Source organism: Mastomys coucha, unplaced genomic scaffold (assembly GCF_008632895.1).
Source record: "Mastomys coucha isolate ucsf_1 unplaced genomic scaffold, UCSF_Mcou_1 pScaffold20, whole genome shotgun sequence".
NCBI classification, from domain to species: Eukaryota; Metazoa; Chordata; class Mammalia; order Rodentia; family Muridae; genus Mastomys; species Mastomys coucha.
The window spans coordinates 92459300-92472997 of record NW_022196903.1 but is presented as its reverse complement, the minus strand read 5'-3'; the positions used below and the strand labels follow the sequence as shown (position 1 = coordinate 92472997).

General features: G+C 39.0%; 1 protein-coding gene across 1 annotated transcript in view; it reads right to left on the bottom strand.

Moving 5' to 3' along the window:
- LOC116099971 (small ubiquitin-related modifier 2-A-like) overlaps window positions 1-11060 on the bottom strand; it is a 74083-nt gene extending 63023 nt beyond the window's left edge. Inside the window, exon 1 of the mRNA XM_031384050.1 lies at window positions 10964-11060. Within this exon, the coding sequence (XP_031239910.1) occupies window positions 10964-11060 (97 nt within the window). The remainder of the gene's footprint in view (window positions 1-10963) is intronic.
- Between the last annotated feature and the right edge of the window lie 2638 nt (window positions 11061-13698).

Sequence of the window (13698 nt, the reverse complement as noted above, 5' to 3'; positions counted from 1 at the left end):
AAAAAAAAAAAAAAAAAAAAAAAAAAAAAAAAAAAAAAAAAAAAAAAGAAATCAACCTGATCGCATATTGAGGTAATGAAATAGAATGCCCCAAATTCTATAATCTCAGGAAGCAAGCAAGCTGTGACCTGGCGAGGGTCTCGGGAAGAATTCTTCTTTCTTCTTTAAAACAATTTGTCATTATTATTTTTCATTGTGTGTCTGTGTGTGGATATATGCCCATGCATGAAGGTGTGCCCACAGAGGCCAGAGGGGTCAGATTTCCCTGGACTGGTGTTCCAGATATGGAACTCGCTTGGCACGGGTGCTGGGAACTGAAATTGGTTCTCTGCCCTACGCACTCAGTTACTGAACTCTCTCTCCAGCCCCCTTTGCTTCTCTTCAGACTTAGTAAGCTAAATCGACAAGCGACGAACAGCCTAACATGAATTGGCTGTGCTGTACTGGTTTGCTGTCTTAAATCAGCAAACCCTTAATATTAAAAGCATTTGACAAAATACGTAGAAAATTGAAATCTAAAAATGCAACAGCAAAATATCCCAACTGAGGGATTTCTTCCCCTTTTTTGCCCTTTCCTTTTTCTTAAAACAAAACAAAACAAAACAAAATAAAACAAAAGGATCTCTCTTGTATTGTAGGTGTTTTGCCTCTAGGCCTGTACCCTGTATCTGCCTCATGCTAAGGGAGGAAAGAGGGTTTTAGACCCTCTGGGATTAGATGGTTGTGAGCTACCATGTGTGTGCTGGGAATCCAACTCTGCTTTTCTGCAAGAGAAGTATTCCCAACCACCACCTCTCCAAGCCCCTTTCCCACAGTGTGTACGTATGTGTGCATGTGTTTGTGTGTGCGTGTATACATGTGTGTCTCTGTGTGTGTGCATGTGTGTGTGTCTAATGTGATTTCCTCAGGTTTCCATTTTATTGGAGGGTGGGATCTGCCATTGGCCTGAGGATCATAAATTAACACACTGGCTGGCCAGCAAGCCCCGGGGATCCTCCGCCTTCAGGTCTCCAACAAAGGGATTATCTACATATGCTACCACACCTAACAAAAAGAAAATAATCTGGCATAGCTTCTGAGTACTTGAACTCGGTTCTTTGTGCTTCCAAGGCAAGTGCTTTATTAACTGAGCCATCTCCCTACTTCCCTTTCTGGAAGCAATTTGTGAAGTTGACTGCCTGTGTATGAGGTCACTGCCAGGCTGTGACAATTGAGAAGTATACTTCTCACAGGAACACAAATCAACAGACAAATTTTGGGTGGGGAATGATTCTCCCAGCTTGCATAATAGTCTATCCTGCTTATCCATGGGAGTCATCTTTAGAAATCTGGGTGTGACGGGGCCAGAATGGATTTAGGAAGGTCGGGTATTTGGCAAATACCATTTGTAGAATCACCACCCCCACCCACCAAGGACTTGTGTTTCTGAGATACAAATAGAGGAAGACAGAGGTGCTGGGCTTACAAAATAGAACGGACGAAAAGGCTAATGCTACAAATCTGTCTGGCAGGCCCTAAACAGTCGCATGGTACTTTGCTCATCATGTTTGTTTCTCTCTTGCTTCTTGCTAGTAGCATTTATTTCTGCGTGGTGAACTTGATTCTTTAAATGTCAGCAACTTAAATACAGCACTCGGCTGCGCTGCAAATAACCCCAGGTGCGTGAAACTTTACCGAAAACGTTAAAATGGGCTTGTTTGTTTGGGTAACGTGAAGTGTTTTTGTTTCTTCATTTCTGCTTTAAGTCTGAGGACTCTGGCATCTCCCTCATCCGCCGTGCGCTTGAGGCTGGTAGCAATATTGGGAAAGAAATATGATAATGACCGCTGCCACCAAGCATTCTCCTTCTCAGCTCCAGTTTCACATGTGTTGGTTCAATGGAATATTCAATAGACATTTATAGGAAATAAATTGAGAGATGAATGTAAAGCAGATGGCATCTGGAGGTTTATTTGCAAAGTCCCTGCATCAAAGCTTTCTCCAGATCGCACCATATTAGCTGTGTTTTTCCAGTCCAGCAGAATCAGGAAGGTAACCACAGACTTCCTTGATGAGAAACATGTGAAAAACAGACCAAGTCCTAATGTGTGCTTGAGCCCGTGGTCAGGGAGCATCTCTGAAAATAATTTTATTACCCGCACATACAGCACATGGCTCAGAACTGTCTTAAAAACACAAAAAAAAAACAGTTGTTTGACTTAGGAATATTTTTTTGCAACATTATAGGACATGGCTTTTATTTATTTATATTAATAACCATAGTAACAGCTTAGTTGCATTTTATTAAAAGCGTGGGACTGTTTTTTCAGCTTGGATATATAAAGATCAGCTCTAACCAAAGAGAAAGGTAACATTTAAATATACAATACACACAAATATACATTAGATTTCTTCCCCCCCCCTTTTTTTTTCCCTAGCAGTTTGGAATGAAACATATACCTATCCAAACATTCTTGCATCTGTGAGAACCACCTGATTAAGCTTCAGAGAATCACATTATTGTAAGTAATACTTAAAAAACATTGATTGGACAGAATGAGAAATGGTTCCCAAACTTAATACTTAATATTTAATATATATATGTATATGTATATATTTTCCTCAACCTTGAATTCAATCTGCTTTCTGCAGTTGGTTATGGCTAGCTTTACGTCTGATATGAAATTAATTCTTATGTGGTCTGTTATATAAATCATTATGAAGTGTCAAAAGCTTTTACATATATATTTTTTTAAGTTTTAACTTGCTTTCCAAATAGTTTCCATTTTTCAGTGTCAAAGACTACTCAGGGACTCAGTCAATTTTAATGATTTTTTTTATCACTCTCGATTTTCCCTCTCACTCATAGTATATTTGTGGGTCGGTGTGTGTGTGTGTGTGTGTGTGTGTGTGTGTGTGTGTGTAAGCACACATCAGATAAGCACACATCACATAAGTGTACATCATGTCATGCTCTAGAGTTGATAGATACAATGTAAATCTGAGAAAATCTTTTTTCTTTTTCCACTAAGGTCCAGTGGTCAATTGGTTGCAATAGAAGGAGAATAAAATATTCTTGCTACTTAAACATGTGACATCTAAAGATGGCCCTTTATAAATAAACATTATAGATTAAACCTACAGCCAGTTCCAACCAGTGGCTCCTGAAATTTCTAGTTCAGGAGAGTTACTGAGGACTATAATGCTTTGCTTTTGTTTTGCTTTGTTTTCTCTTTGACAATTCCTAAGTTACCCATCTCAACAACGGTCTCCTCCTTTTATAGGTTAAACTTCTAAATCTATGGCAGTAGGTTAATGCCACTCATGATAAAAAAAAAAATGTATGCGAGCAACATCACTTTAAAAATATGTGGCTAACTGCTGGAAGCTATTAAAAACCAAATAAACAAAAGAGATTACACTTCAAAGAAATGTCAACAGTTTTTCCTGTCTCAGAACAGACGAATTTTCTTTACTTATACCCACATCTGGAAAATGCTTATGGCTTTATACATCTTTTATGGTAAAATGAATTTATTGAGTTTTAAAATTTTCATGATGGATTAATGCAATCTTCATAAAAGGTAATCCCACACCATAGTAAAGAAATCTGCCTTAACACTGAAGAATGAATTCAATAATAAATAGAAGTCCAATGTTAATTTCAAGGAGCAAAAATAATTTTGAGAAAGCATTTGGTGAACTGATTTTAAAAATATTAGCACAGAGAAATGAAAATGTGCTATCTCGTTTCCTAGGACCTATCTTTCAACTGGCACACATCATTCTGAAGTTGAGGGGGAAAGAAAAGAAACAACTTACAAAGCAAGCTCAACGTTTAAATGAATGTACCCACTCTAATTAAGTAACAATAGACATGAGGAATGTAATATTATCTCCTGATAGCCAGCTCTCTAAGGGGAAATTCCAAAACAGCTAGTGCATTTCTCTAATTTGTGCTGAAATTATGCTACACACTATTCTATGCTTAAAAGATGAGGTTTAATTTCTCCTACAAAAATGTGTACCTGTTTAGTGTGTCCAAACAACAGACTGTACGTGCTCCTTAACATCCTCCTGTGGCCCCAAACTGACAGTGTTCATTTGATGTCGTTTTAAAATTAACTGTGTAGTAGCAACTTGCTCTCTATAGAAGCCTGCCAAGAAAAATAGCACCTCTGATATCTAACCAGACTCCCAAATCAGAATGATTGACTCACATTGAGCCCTTTGCAGTCTTGATGGGATCTAGGGGAGGAAGGCTGGAAATGTGGACAAAGTTGTCATCTGTATGTATTGGGCCAAGAATTAAAGGGGAAGGGGAAGCTATGACCACAATAATGTTTAAAATGAAATAATATCATTTGGACATAAAGTGGTCTGTGGTCAATAAAACAGAAGAGAGGGGAAAAAGAAAAACAAGCTCTAGCAGGCCATCTGCAAAATAGGCCAGTAGATCTATTTTGTTTATTTATAATGAGCATCAAGTAGATTCTTTCGCACTAACTAAAGCAGACAGTAATTATAAACACAGGTTGGTCAAATTCCCTGCACCCTGTGGAAGGAAACAAGCTTCTTTCTTTTCCAAACATTGTCATTTGTTTATTGAGCTTCTTTGGGTCTTGGTTTCATTTAAAACGATGTAAGCACACATCTGCTACCCCTGAAGACAATGTCAACCTTGTTAAGCTCAACCCGAACACTCATTATACAAAACTATGCGAGTATCCTAGTTGCAATCTTTAGAGTAGCCCGTTAGCATACTGAGTAAAGAATTTGGATTATTTTTGTTCCATTACAGAAAACCTCATATTATAGTATAATCATACAGGAAGCAAACATTCGCCGCCTCAGTAGTTTAGGATAATTAGTTACCTAAATTTTCTGAGGTGAATTCAATATACTTAGGCTGAGGAACATTACTGCTTATATTAAAGAAAAAAAAAAACACAATACAATCTTGGTAACAATGAAATTATAAATATTGGAGTAAAACGTCATTTTAGAAATCGTTTGGTTTTTATCAGTACAACTGAGGGAACATTTAAGGAACCATTTTTATTAAAAAATGGGGGGCTGTGATATTGCTTATGTTAGCTCATGTCGGATATCAGATTTCACAAAACCTTTAACATAGTAGACACTATTAAAACATCATTATTAGAGTTGTCATGCTTCGGTGGTTTGGACTAGAGTGAGTGTCGTGTATTTGCTGGGAAAGAGCAATAATAAATCCTGGCGTCTGCATTTCTAAGAAGTGACCTCAAGTCACGCCGAATTGACCTAATGAACCCTCAGGACAATTGGATACATGCATTGGGTGGGATGGGACAGACTCTGATGAAACTGTACATGCAGGGTTGGGAGGATGGCTCGGTGGGGTGGGTGAGGAGCTTGTCGTGCAAAGATGAGGTCCCGAGTTTGGATTCCCACAAGCCATGGAAAAAGCTGGGCATGGCAGCCCATGTCTGCAATTTTGGCACTTTGAGGAGAGAGAAAGAGGAGGATTCTGGGAGCTCCCTGGCGATCCAGTGTAGTCAATGTGTGAGCTCCAGATTAAGAAGAGACACTGTCTCAAAAAGTAGGAAATGGACAGTGATTGAGGAAGACACATCATGTTGACCTCTGGCTCCTACATGCGCACACATGGGAACATATACACATGCACATGCATGCCCCCACCCACAAAAGTTCACGTAAAAAATAAAGACATTCTACCCAAATTGCCTAGGCAAACTGTTCTAAACAAGACAATGTATCCATTCTGACTTCTGCCACTCTTGAAATCCACCTAAACCTTCCCCCAAATTCTGTGCCACTTCTGCTTCTTTGTCAGCCATGGCAGACACATTTCATCAATAGCTAAACTCTCCCTCTGGAGTCTGGTGGAGTGTCAGAGTCTTTCTCAATGCAACACAGCAGTTAGGGACTTCCAACCCACCCATCTGCTCACCCACCATTAGACTCTTAGAAAGTCTGCATCCCTAATACTTGGCATAGATTCTGTCACATGGTGGTGGATTAATTGGCAGATTAATAAATGTTTCTTCAGGGGATGATTACTTAACTCGCCTGGGATGGAAAAATATAATAGCTGGGAGCACAGATTGGTGCCAAACTGTTTAGATGAAAGTCTCACTTCTGCCAGTTATCAACTCCATGATTTTGGATAAGTTACTCAATGGCTCTGTTTTAGTTTTCTGATCTGTAAAACGTGACAATGAAATCAATGTGGGGAAGGAAGAATTTACTATACAGAGTGCTTACAAGAACCCCTAATATAGAGAGTCTGTAAATGTTGGCTGTAATTATTTCCCTTGTTGTTCCTTATTGAAATACAGTGTCTGCATGAGAAAGTCATGCATAGCTTGCTTTGCGAGGGTATTTATCTGGCACTCCATAAATCTTCATGTGGATGCAGAACTATAGATCCCAGGACACACATTTCTTTAAAATTCTGAATTGACTCCCCATAGCTGATTTAACAAAGTCCAAGGCAATGTATGTCTCTTTCTAATATGGAAGGCCAGCCATTAAGTTCAAATCTATCTTGACTCCTGGATTCCCTCTACTATATCACTCTACTCCTGAAACCTGTTTGATTTTACTTCTCTTGTGTTCTTCAGGCTCTGGTGATATTAAGTCAATGCTCCACCACTGAATTATATCCTTACCCCAGGTCCCATAACAAAATAACTCAATTGTTTGGCCAGTGGTGTCTACTGAGTCGTCATACTTTCTGTTCAGTTCTGAATGTCCCATAGGCATTGACTTGTCTTTGAGGCACAACAGACATGTCACCTCCTGTTAAAGCATTTCCCAAGTGCCCCAGTGAACTAATTTACCTTTGGTACATTCTACAGTGTTCACTGCCACACTTTTCATGGCCTCACCACTGGCTACTTGCACTGTCCTAGACATTCCTGGTGCCTTATGTGTGTACTGAGGCCAAAATGCAATGGGCTCACTCAAATATACATTGATAAATAAGTATGTCCAGTTTCCAAATTCCAAAAAAATATTTTCAGGGCTATTGTTTGTTTATTTATTAAATTATCATATGTTAAATACTCATAAAACATTTTGAAGTTATGAAATCACAAATCACATGCATTTAGTGATACAGATGATGAAAGTTAAGTATTACTTTCCCATATCTATCCAATTCAGTTCCTTCAGCACCCTCATATGCCTTTTATTTATATTCACAAACTTGATCACACATGAGACTTCAGCAAACTTCTGTCTATAAAGGGCTAGAGGGTAACATTTTAGACTTTACTACTTATCTAGGATCTGTTACAAATGTATGCTTCTGCACTCGAAGCAAGAAGTCACTGCAAGGGACAATATAGACAATAGGTATGCTGTTTCCATAAATCTTTGTTTATAAAAATAGGCAAAACTTGTAGAGACTGTCTACAAGTCATAGCTTAGTACCTTGTGTCACACATGCAGGTTTTAATCTCATCATTTGTTTTTAAAGAACCTAGCACTATGCCACAGAGAACATTATGTAGTTTGCTTTCTGGTTATATTATATTCCCCTTCAATAAATTCAGAAGCAATTTGCTTATTCTAATTCATCTATCTATCTATCTATCTATCTATCTATCTATCTATCCATCCATCCATGTCTAGTTTATCTGTCTATCCATCCATCTATTTATCTGTCTATTCTATCTATCTATCTATCTATCTATCTATCTATCTATCTATCATCTATCTATTCTAACATATACCTGCCTATATCTATTTTATTAATCTATCACCATCTATTATCTATCTTTCATCTATCTATCTATCTATCTATCTATCTATCTATCTATCTATCTGTCTGTCATCTTCTATCCAACTATTTATCATCTTCTATCTATTCTGTCATCTATTCTCTATCATCTGTGCTCTATTATCTATCTCTATTTTCTATTCTATAATCTATCTATCTACCTATCTATCTATCTATCTGTCTATATGTCTATTATCTATATCTATCATCTATCTATTCTATAATCTATCTATATCTGTGTCTATCATATTTGTCTATCATCTATCTATTCTATCATCTACCTGTCTATAGCTATATTTGTCTACCAACCATCATCTATTATCTATCTTTCACCTATCTATCTATCTATCTATCTATCTATCTATCTATCTATCTATCTATCTACCTACCTACCTATCTAATACACACCAGAGTTTAAGTAGATAGAACATGTCATATATATGTAGGGATGCTATGTTTTGGTCTATACTTCAAATTTTTCAAAAGAAAATGCCATAAGTCTTAACACTCTTATGCACTTCTGTCTTAGTCAGGGTTTTATTGCTGTGGAGCGACACCATGACCACAACAACTCTTATAAAGAAAAACATTAATTGGGGCTGGCTTACAGTTTCAGAGGTTAAGTCCATTATTGGGACACATGGGGCATGGAGGCAGACACAGTGCTGGAGAAGGAGCTGAGAGTTCTACATTTGATCCACAGGCAGCAAAGGGCATACTAAGCCAGACTAGGCCTAGCATGAACATATGAAACCTCAAAGCCATCATCATCAGGACCACCTCAGTCATGTGACTTACCCCATCACATTAATTCTTTTCATTGCATTCTCCCTCCAAACTCTTCAAATGCAAGAGAGGAAAGATGAACATTTTAAGTTTAGGTGAGATAATCTAGGCATTCTAATTTTTGTAGGATCAGTTCTCTGATTAGTTCAGACATTCTAAAGGTAACACTTTGTCTATCTACTCAAAAGCTCACCCATAGTTATAACTAAAAGGCCCAATTAAATGGGGTTCAAGAGAGGAAAAATAAGAGCTAGATTTGAATTAGGTCACCTGAACTATAGTCCTGATGGCGTCTATCACCCATGCATTGTGATTATTAGGCAGTCCCTTCCTATTAAAATCATCCCATCTATAAAAACAGGACACTCTTTGGGTATAGCACTGTCCCTGGGTTATTGAGGCTTCAGCCAGGTGAACTATAAGGTAATATCCTTGTTTCTTTTTCTTTGGGGGGGGGGTTTAAAAACTCATTTCTGCTTTATTAAACTTACATGCATTTTCTTTTTCAATGCATTGTTTCCAATAATACAACATAGAGACATTTGCATTTTCAGGGCTTCAGGATGCAGCTCTTCACTAAATGAAGACAGTAGGAAGTGCCTTTGAAAACCCAAAGCAGGATTTTAAAAGTGTAAGTATGCTTACAACCGATTTTAAGGAATCTAGTTAAATTTCCCACTCCCCTGTATTCTACCTACATGGTAAGAGCAATGGAAAGAGGCATGCCATGCTCTGAGGTTGCCAGAGGAAGCCAGAAAAAAAAAAAGAGAACAAAAATGAAGTACTTATGACACAGTCACTCTATTCTTTTCATGAAATGGCTCCAAACATGAGAAGCCCTCTTAATTATGCCTCTGAATCAAAGCACCCCAGTCAAAAACAGGCCGCTATTCAGTAATTGAACTTGCAAACACAGCTGAGGAAATTCTGGTAATTCAAAACTAAACTTTTGCCACTTAGTGAACTAAAACTGCTTCATGTTTAGGGAAAATATAAGATTTATCTTTGCATCTGCCCTGTAAATGTTTAAGGTGCCCTGGTCCAGCCCCACGCTCCCTAGTGATGAAGATAAACACCTGTTATATTTAAATACTAGATCAAGTCAGAGTGTAAATGAATCTAAGAGTAAGCGGGGCATGTGTGCGCACACAGCTACTTAGCATTATGGGAAATTACATTCCTGCTATTAATATGATTATCACTCTAATGACAAAGGGCCACACACTGAGAGGGGGAAATTATAAAGAAGAAAATGACTAAATCATCTCAAGAGGAGCACGAGTTTCAAACACACTAGATGCTCACACTCCAAAGACCTCCAGATAAAGCCAAGGGACTCGATTTTTTCCAAATTGATGATGGCAGGGTTGGAAATGGCAGCCCATGGCAGGAGATCACAGGAGGAAAGTGCTTGAAACTGCAGGAAGGGAACACATAGCCTTTCCTCTAGGCGTGCTCATTGCTTCTTCCTCCACTGGTGTTAAACCAAATAAATCCCATTGAGAAAATGCCTCCATGTCCCATTTTCTTTAAGGCAAACTTATGTCTGTGTGTGTTTATGCAGATGCACACACATAAGTACACACGTGCATATGTATACAGACACACATGCAAGCATACCTATGTGCATATGTATCTGAGTGCTGTAATAACAGGAATGAGCAGTCATTTTTCTCATGTCTCTACTGGTGAAGCATGGATATGGCTTTGGCAGCTAAGAAAGAAGATTGGCTCTGTGGGAAAGTGTCCACTGTGTAAGAGTGAAGGCTGGAGTTCAGATGCACAGAATGCAGGTCTACCACGTGGGCCTTTGGGGTTAAGGGATCCCTGGAGCAAGCTGGCTCTGCAGAGTAACCCCAAGAGCGAGCTCGGGGCACATGCAGAGACCCTGCCTCAATATATAGACATTGAAGAGCATTTGAGAAAGGCACCTGCCATTAACTTTGGGCCTCTACATACATGTACACAGCTAGTGCAACTTACCCACAAACATATATACACCATGCATATGTGCATATGCAGACTTACACACCCACCCCCCCCCCCCAAAAACACATATATGGAGAAAAATAAGAAAATGTAAGAAACCAGTTTGGCTTCTTGATAACAAAGGGTGTGAGGTATGATGTGCGTTTTGATTATCCTGGTGTCTTTAGAATTAGGATGGACTTTATTTACTTCAAAGCCCATCGTGAGCTGGAGTTGAAATTAATGAAATCATTTCCTCATGCTATGCACCCCTTGTTTCAATAAATGATCTGTCTCCCCAGGAGTACACTTCAAGGGAATGCTGTGACCCGGGGGTGGGGGGTTGGGGGTGGGGGGAGTGTTCTGTTCCCTGTGTTTGGTTGATGCAGGTAGTTTCCCTTAAACTCTGAAACAGTATTTGATGTAGAAACAAAACACTACCTGTTTCTTTCAACTGAAAATGACTCCCAGAATCCACGAGGATGACATTTCCAGAAGCAACTCCCTCAGGTGAGGTCTCCCAGGAACCAATAGCCATCTTTGCCGGAGCTGTTCTGAACCTGGGGTATCAAGACAGACAAAAGCCAAATGCAGAGCTAACCAGCTTGGCACAAAGAACCTCCTAGGGCCTGATACTCCGGGTAAAGGAAACAGACAGGGGTATTGGGAAATCTCAGGCCTCTTATTTTTAAATGCCCAAATGTTTACCAGCTGACCTCCGTCCTTCCTGCGGGTCTGGGAAGCAAGGTGCATACAATAAAACGCAAACCAATCAACTGCTTTCAGCTGTTCCTGTGCAATGAATTTTTAAACATTTGGTCATTAAGCCCAATATATATTCAGGTCAGTTTCTGAACAGGATGGGAACAGTTTGGGAGCAGATGCCCCGGTCCTGCCTTGTGGACTGGGGAGTAGTAAAGAAACTCAGAGGATATTTACAGGGTTCCACCCATCAAGTTCATTTTCTCTTCATTCTTTTGCCTTCCAGCCACCTCTGTAGATTGCTTCAATGATGGGGAATAGTTATTAACTTCTGTTGCCACTTCTTTTCATTAATACGATGGCAGTCTGAAGACCATAAAGGGAAGACTGGTTCAGTTTTCTTTTTGACTGGATCCTCTCTGAATAGTTTGAAGGTGATATTGCTGGAAATGCGCCTGTGTGTTTCAGTGCTGAATGGCATATTGATTTGTTAGCATTTGAGAAGTCAATGCTAGATTCAACTTATTTTTGAACATCAATGAACTAAAAGCTTTCAATGGCAAAGAATTTAAATCACATAACCATTTCCCTTCACTACATTCTGGTGGCCATATGTATGGGAGTAGTTTCATCACAGGGGCCAAACACAAGACTGTATTGAAGATGGGAAAATAATAAGACGCAGTATACGATGAGCCGGTTTAAAAGGTTATCTTTGTGAGCCAAGACCAGAATCTAGTTCAAATGATCACATTTCTCCCAAGAAACTTCTAAAGGGAACAATCACCCAATTTTATTATGTACAATGCCCCTTCCTGCCCCCAAATGAGACAACAGGGGAAGCTGCTGGAATCTATGTTTTAGTTTAGAACATATGTAAAACCTCATCAAGAAGTTACAAGAAATAAAAGTCTAACGTTGCCAGGTATGTTTGGATGGTGGAAACACAACCAACCACAGCTTGCTGATAAAATCAAGCCGTGGCTGGTAAAGGCAACAGTTAGCTTTATAAGACACAGCTGGCGTGTAGAAGGCCTTTTGTGTGACTCCAACAGCTGGCAGTTTGCTTTAAACAATATTTGAATAGCTAGTAATCGGAACACTATCCCAACTGCAGCAAGGTAGCAAAGCAGGGTGTTAAGCATTGTTACAATTTTTTTTTTTTTTTTGGTATGGTTGCAACATTCTCTACTCACGAACTATCAGAGGCGGGCTGTGGGGGGGGGGGGAACTAGTCAGATGCAAATATTTACTCAATGCAAAAATCATGTCTGGTATTTGATCTCACAGGTATTTGACCCTGGAAGTTTTCCTCGTGGATTGTGAAGAAATTTGATGAAGGGAGTATCATTCTTGTAATTTAACTGTGTAGTGTTCCAGTAGGAAGGGATGCAGGGCAGAGTTAATTTCCAATGTTAAAAATTTTCCCCCAAATTCAAGAACTGGTAAGCCAGCAAACTTAGGGAACATCCGTTTTTGAATACAGAATGATTGAATTTGATATGTGACTATGAGAAGCCATATATGGTAAATATACTATAAGGAAAAAACTATACACAGAGAGGTATATGCGGTTCTCATACTTACAACTTGTGTGTATGAATGTGAGTGTGTGTGTGTGTGTGTGTGTGTGTGAGAGAGAGAGAGAGAGAGAGAGAGAGAGAGAGAGAGAGAGAGAGAGAGAGAGAGAGAGAGAGAGAGAGAGAGAGAGAGAACGTGTGTATTTAGGTGGCAGGGGGGAGGACAAAGGTTTTTTGTTTTTTGTTTTTTTGTTTTTGTTTTTATTTTTATGAAGAAGCATAAGAACAGAAGTGCTTCTTTGATGAAGAAATAATAAGTTCATGTCCAAGATCTAAATTTGTAATGCATGAAGCTACACAGCTGCTCCTCTCCTGCCCTGGCTATGTTGGGGTCATTGTTAATAGAGAAGGAATAACTGGAAGAAAGTGATGGAATGAGCAAGTAACATTTTTACAGCCTTTGCTGGGACACCATAAAGACAAGGAGAGACACATAGAAAATGCATCAGGCCAGATCACTTCTTACCATAATTCCTTAATTAAAAACAATTCCCTAAACCATAATTCTAAGTAAGAAATGACTCTGTATTTAAATAAATATAACTCCTTTTAGTAGTTGTTACCTGATAAATCTCTCTCACAATCAAGGTATACAAGCATAATTTATTTTTAAAATTTTATAGTAGGCTACCAGAAAGTTTATTTTTAATAACTGATTTTTAAATATGTTACAGTAAAAAATGGCTTGTGCTCCCTCTGTTGGCTTTTTAGCAGCAGCTAAACCTGCTCCTGGAGAGACCCCTGCCATCACTGGTTGCCCTGGAAACTGAGGTTGGGGAATGGTAGAATAGAGTTTGGATTGATACAGTAGGGTGGGCTTGGAGTGTGGGTTGGTAGGGTGGGAGTCAGAGTGAGTGTTGGGAGTGTGGGATGGGAACAGGGGTGGAGCTGGTA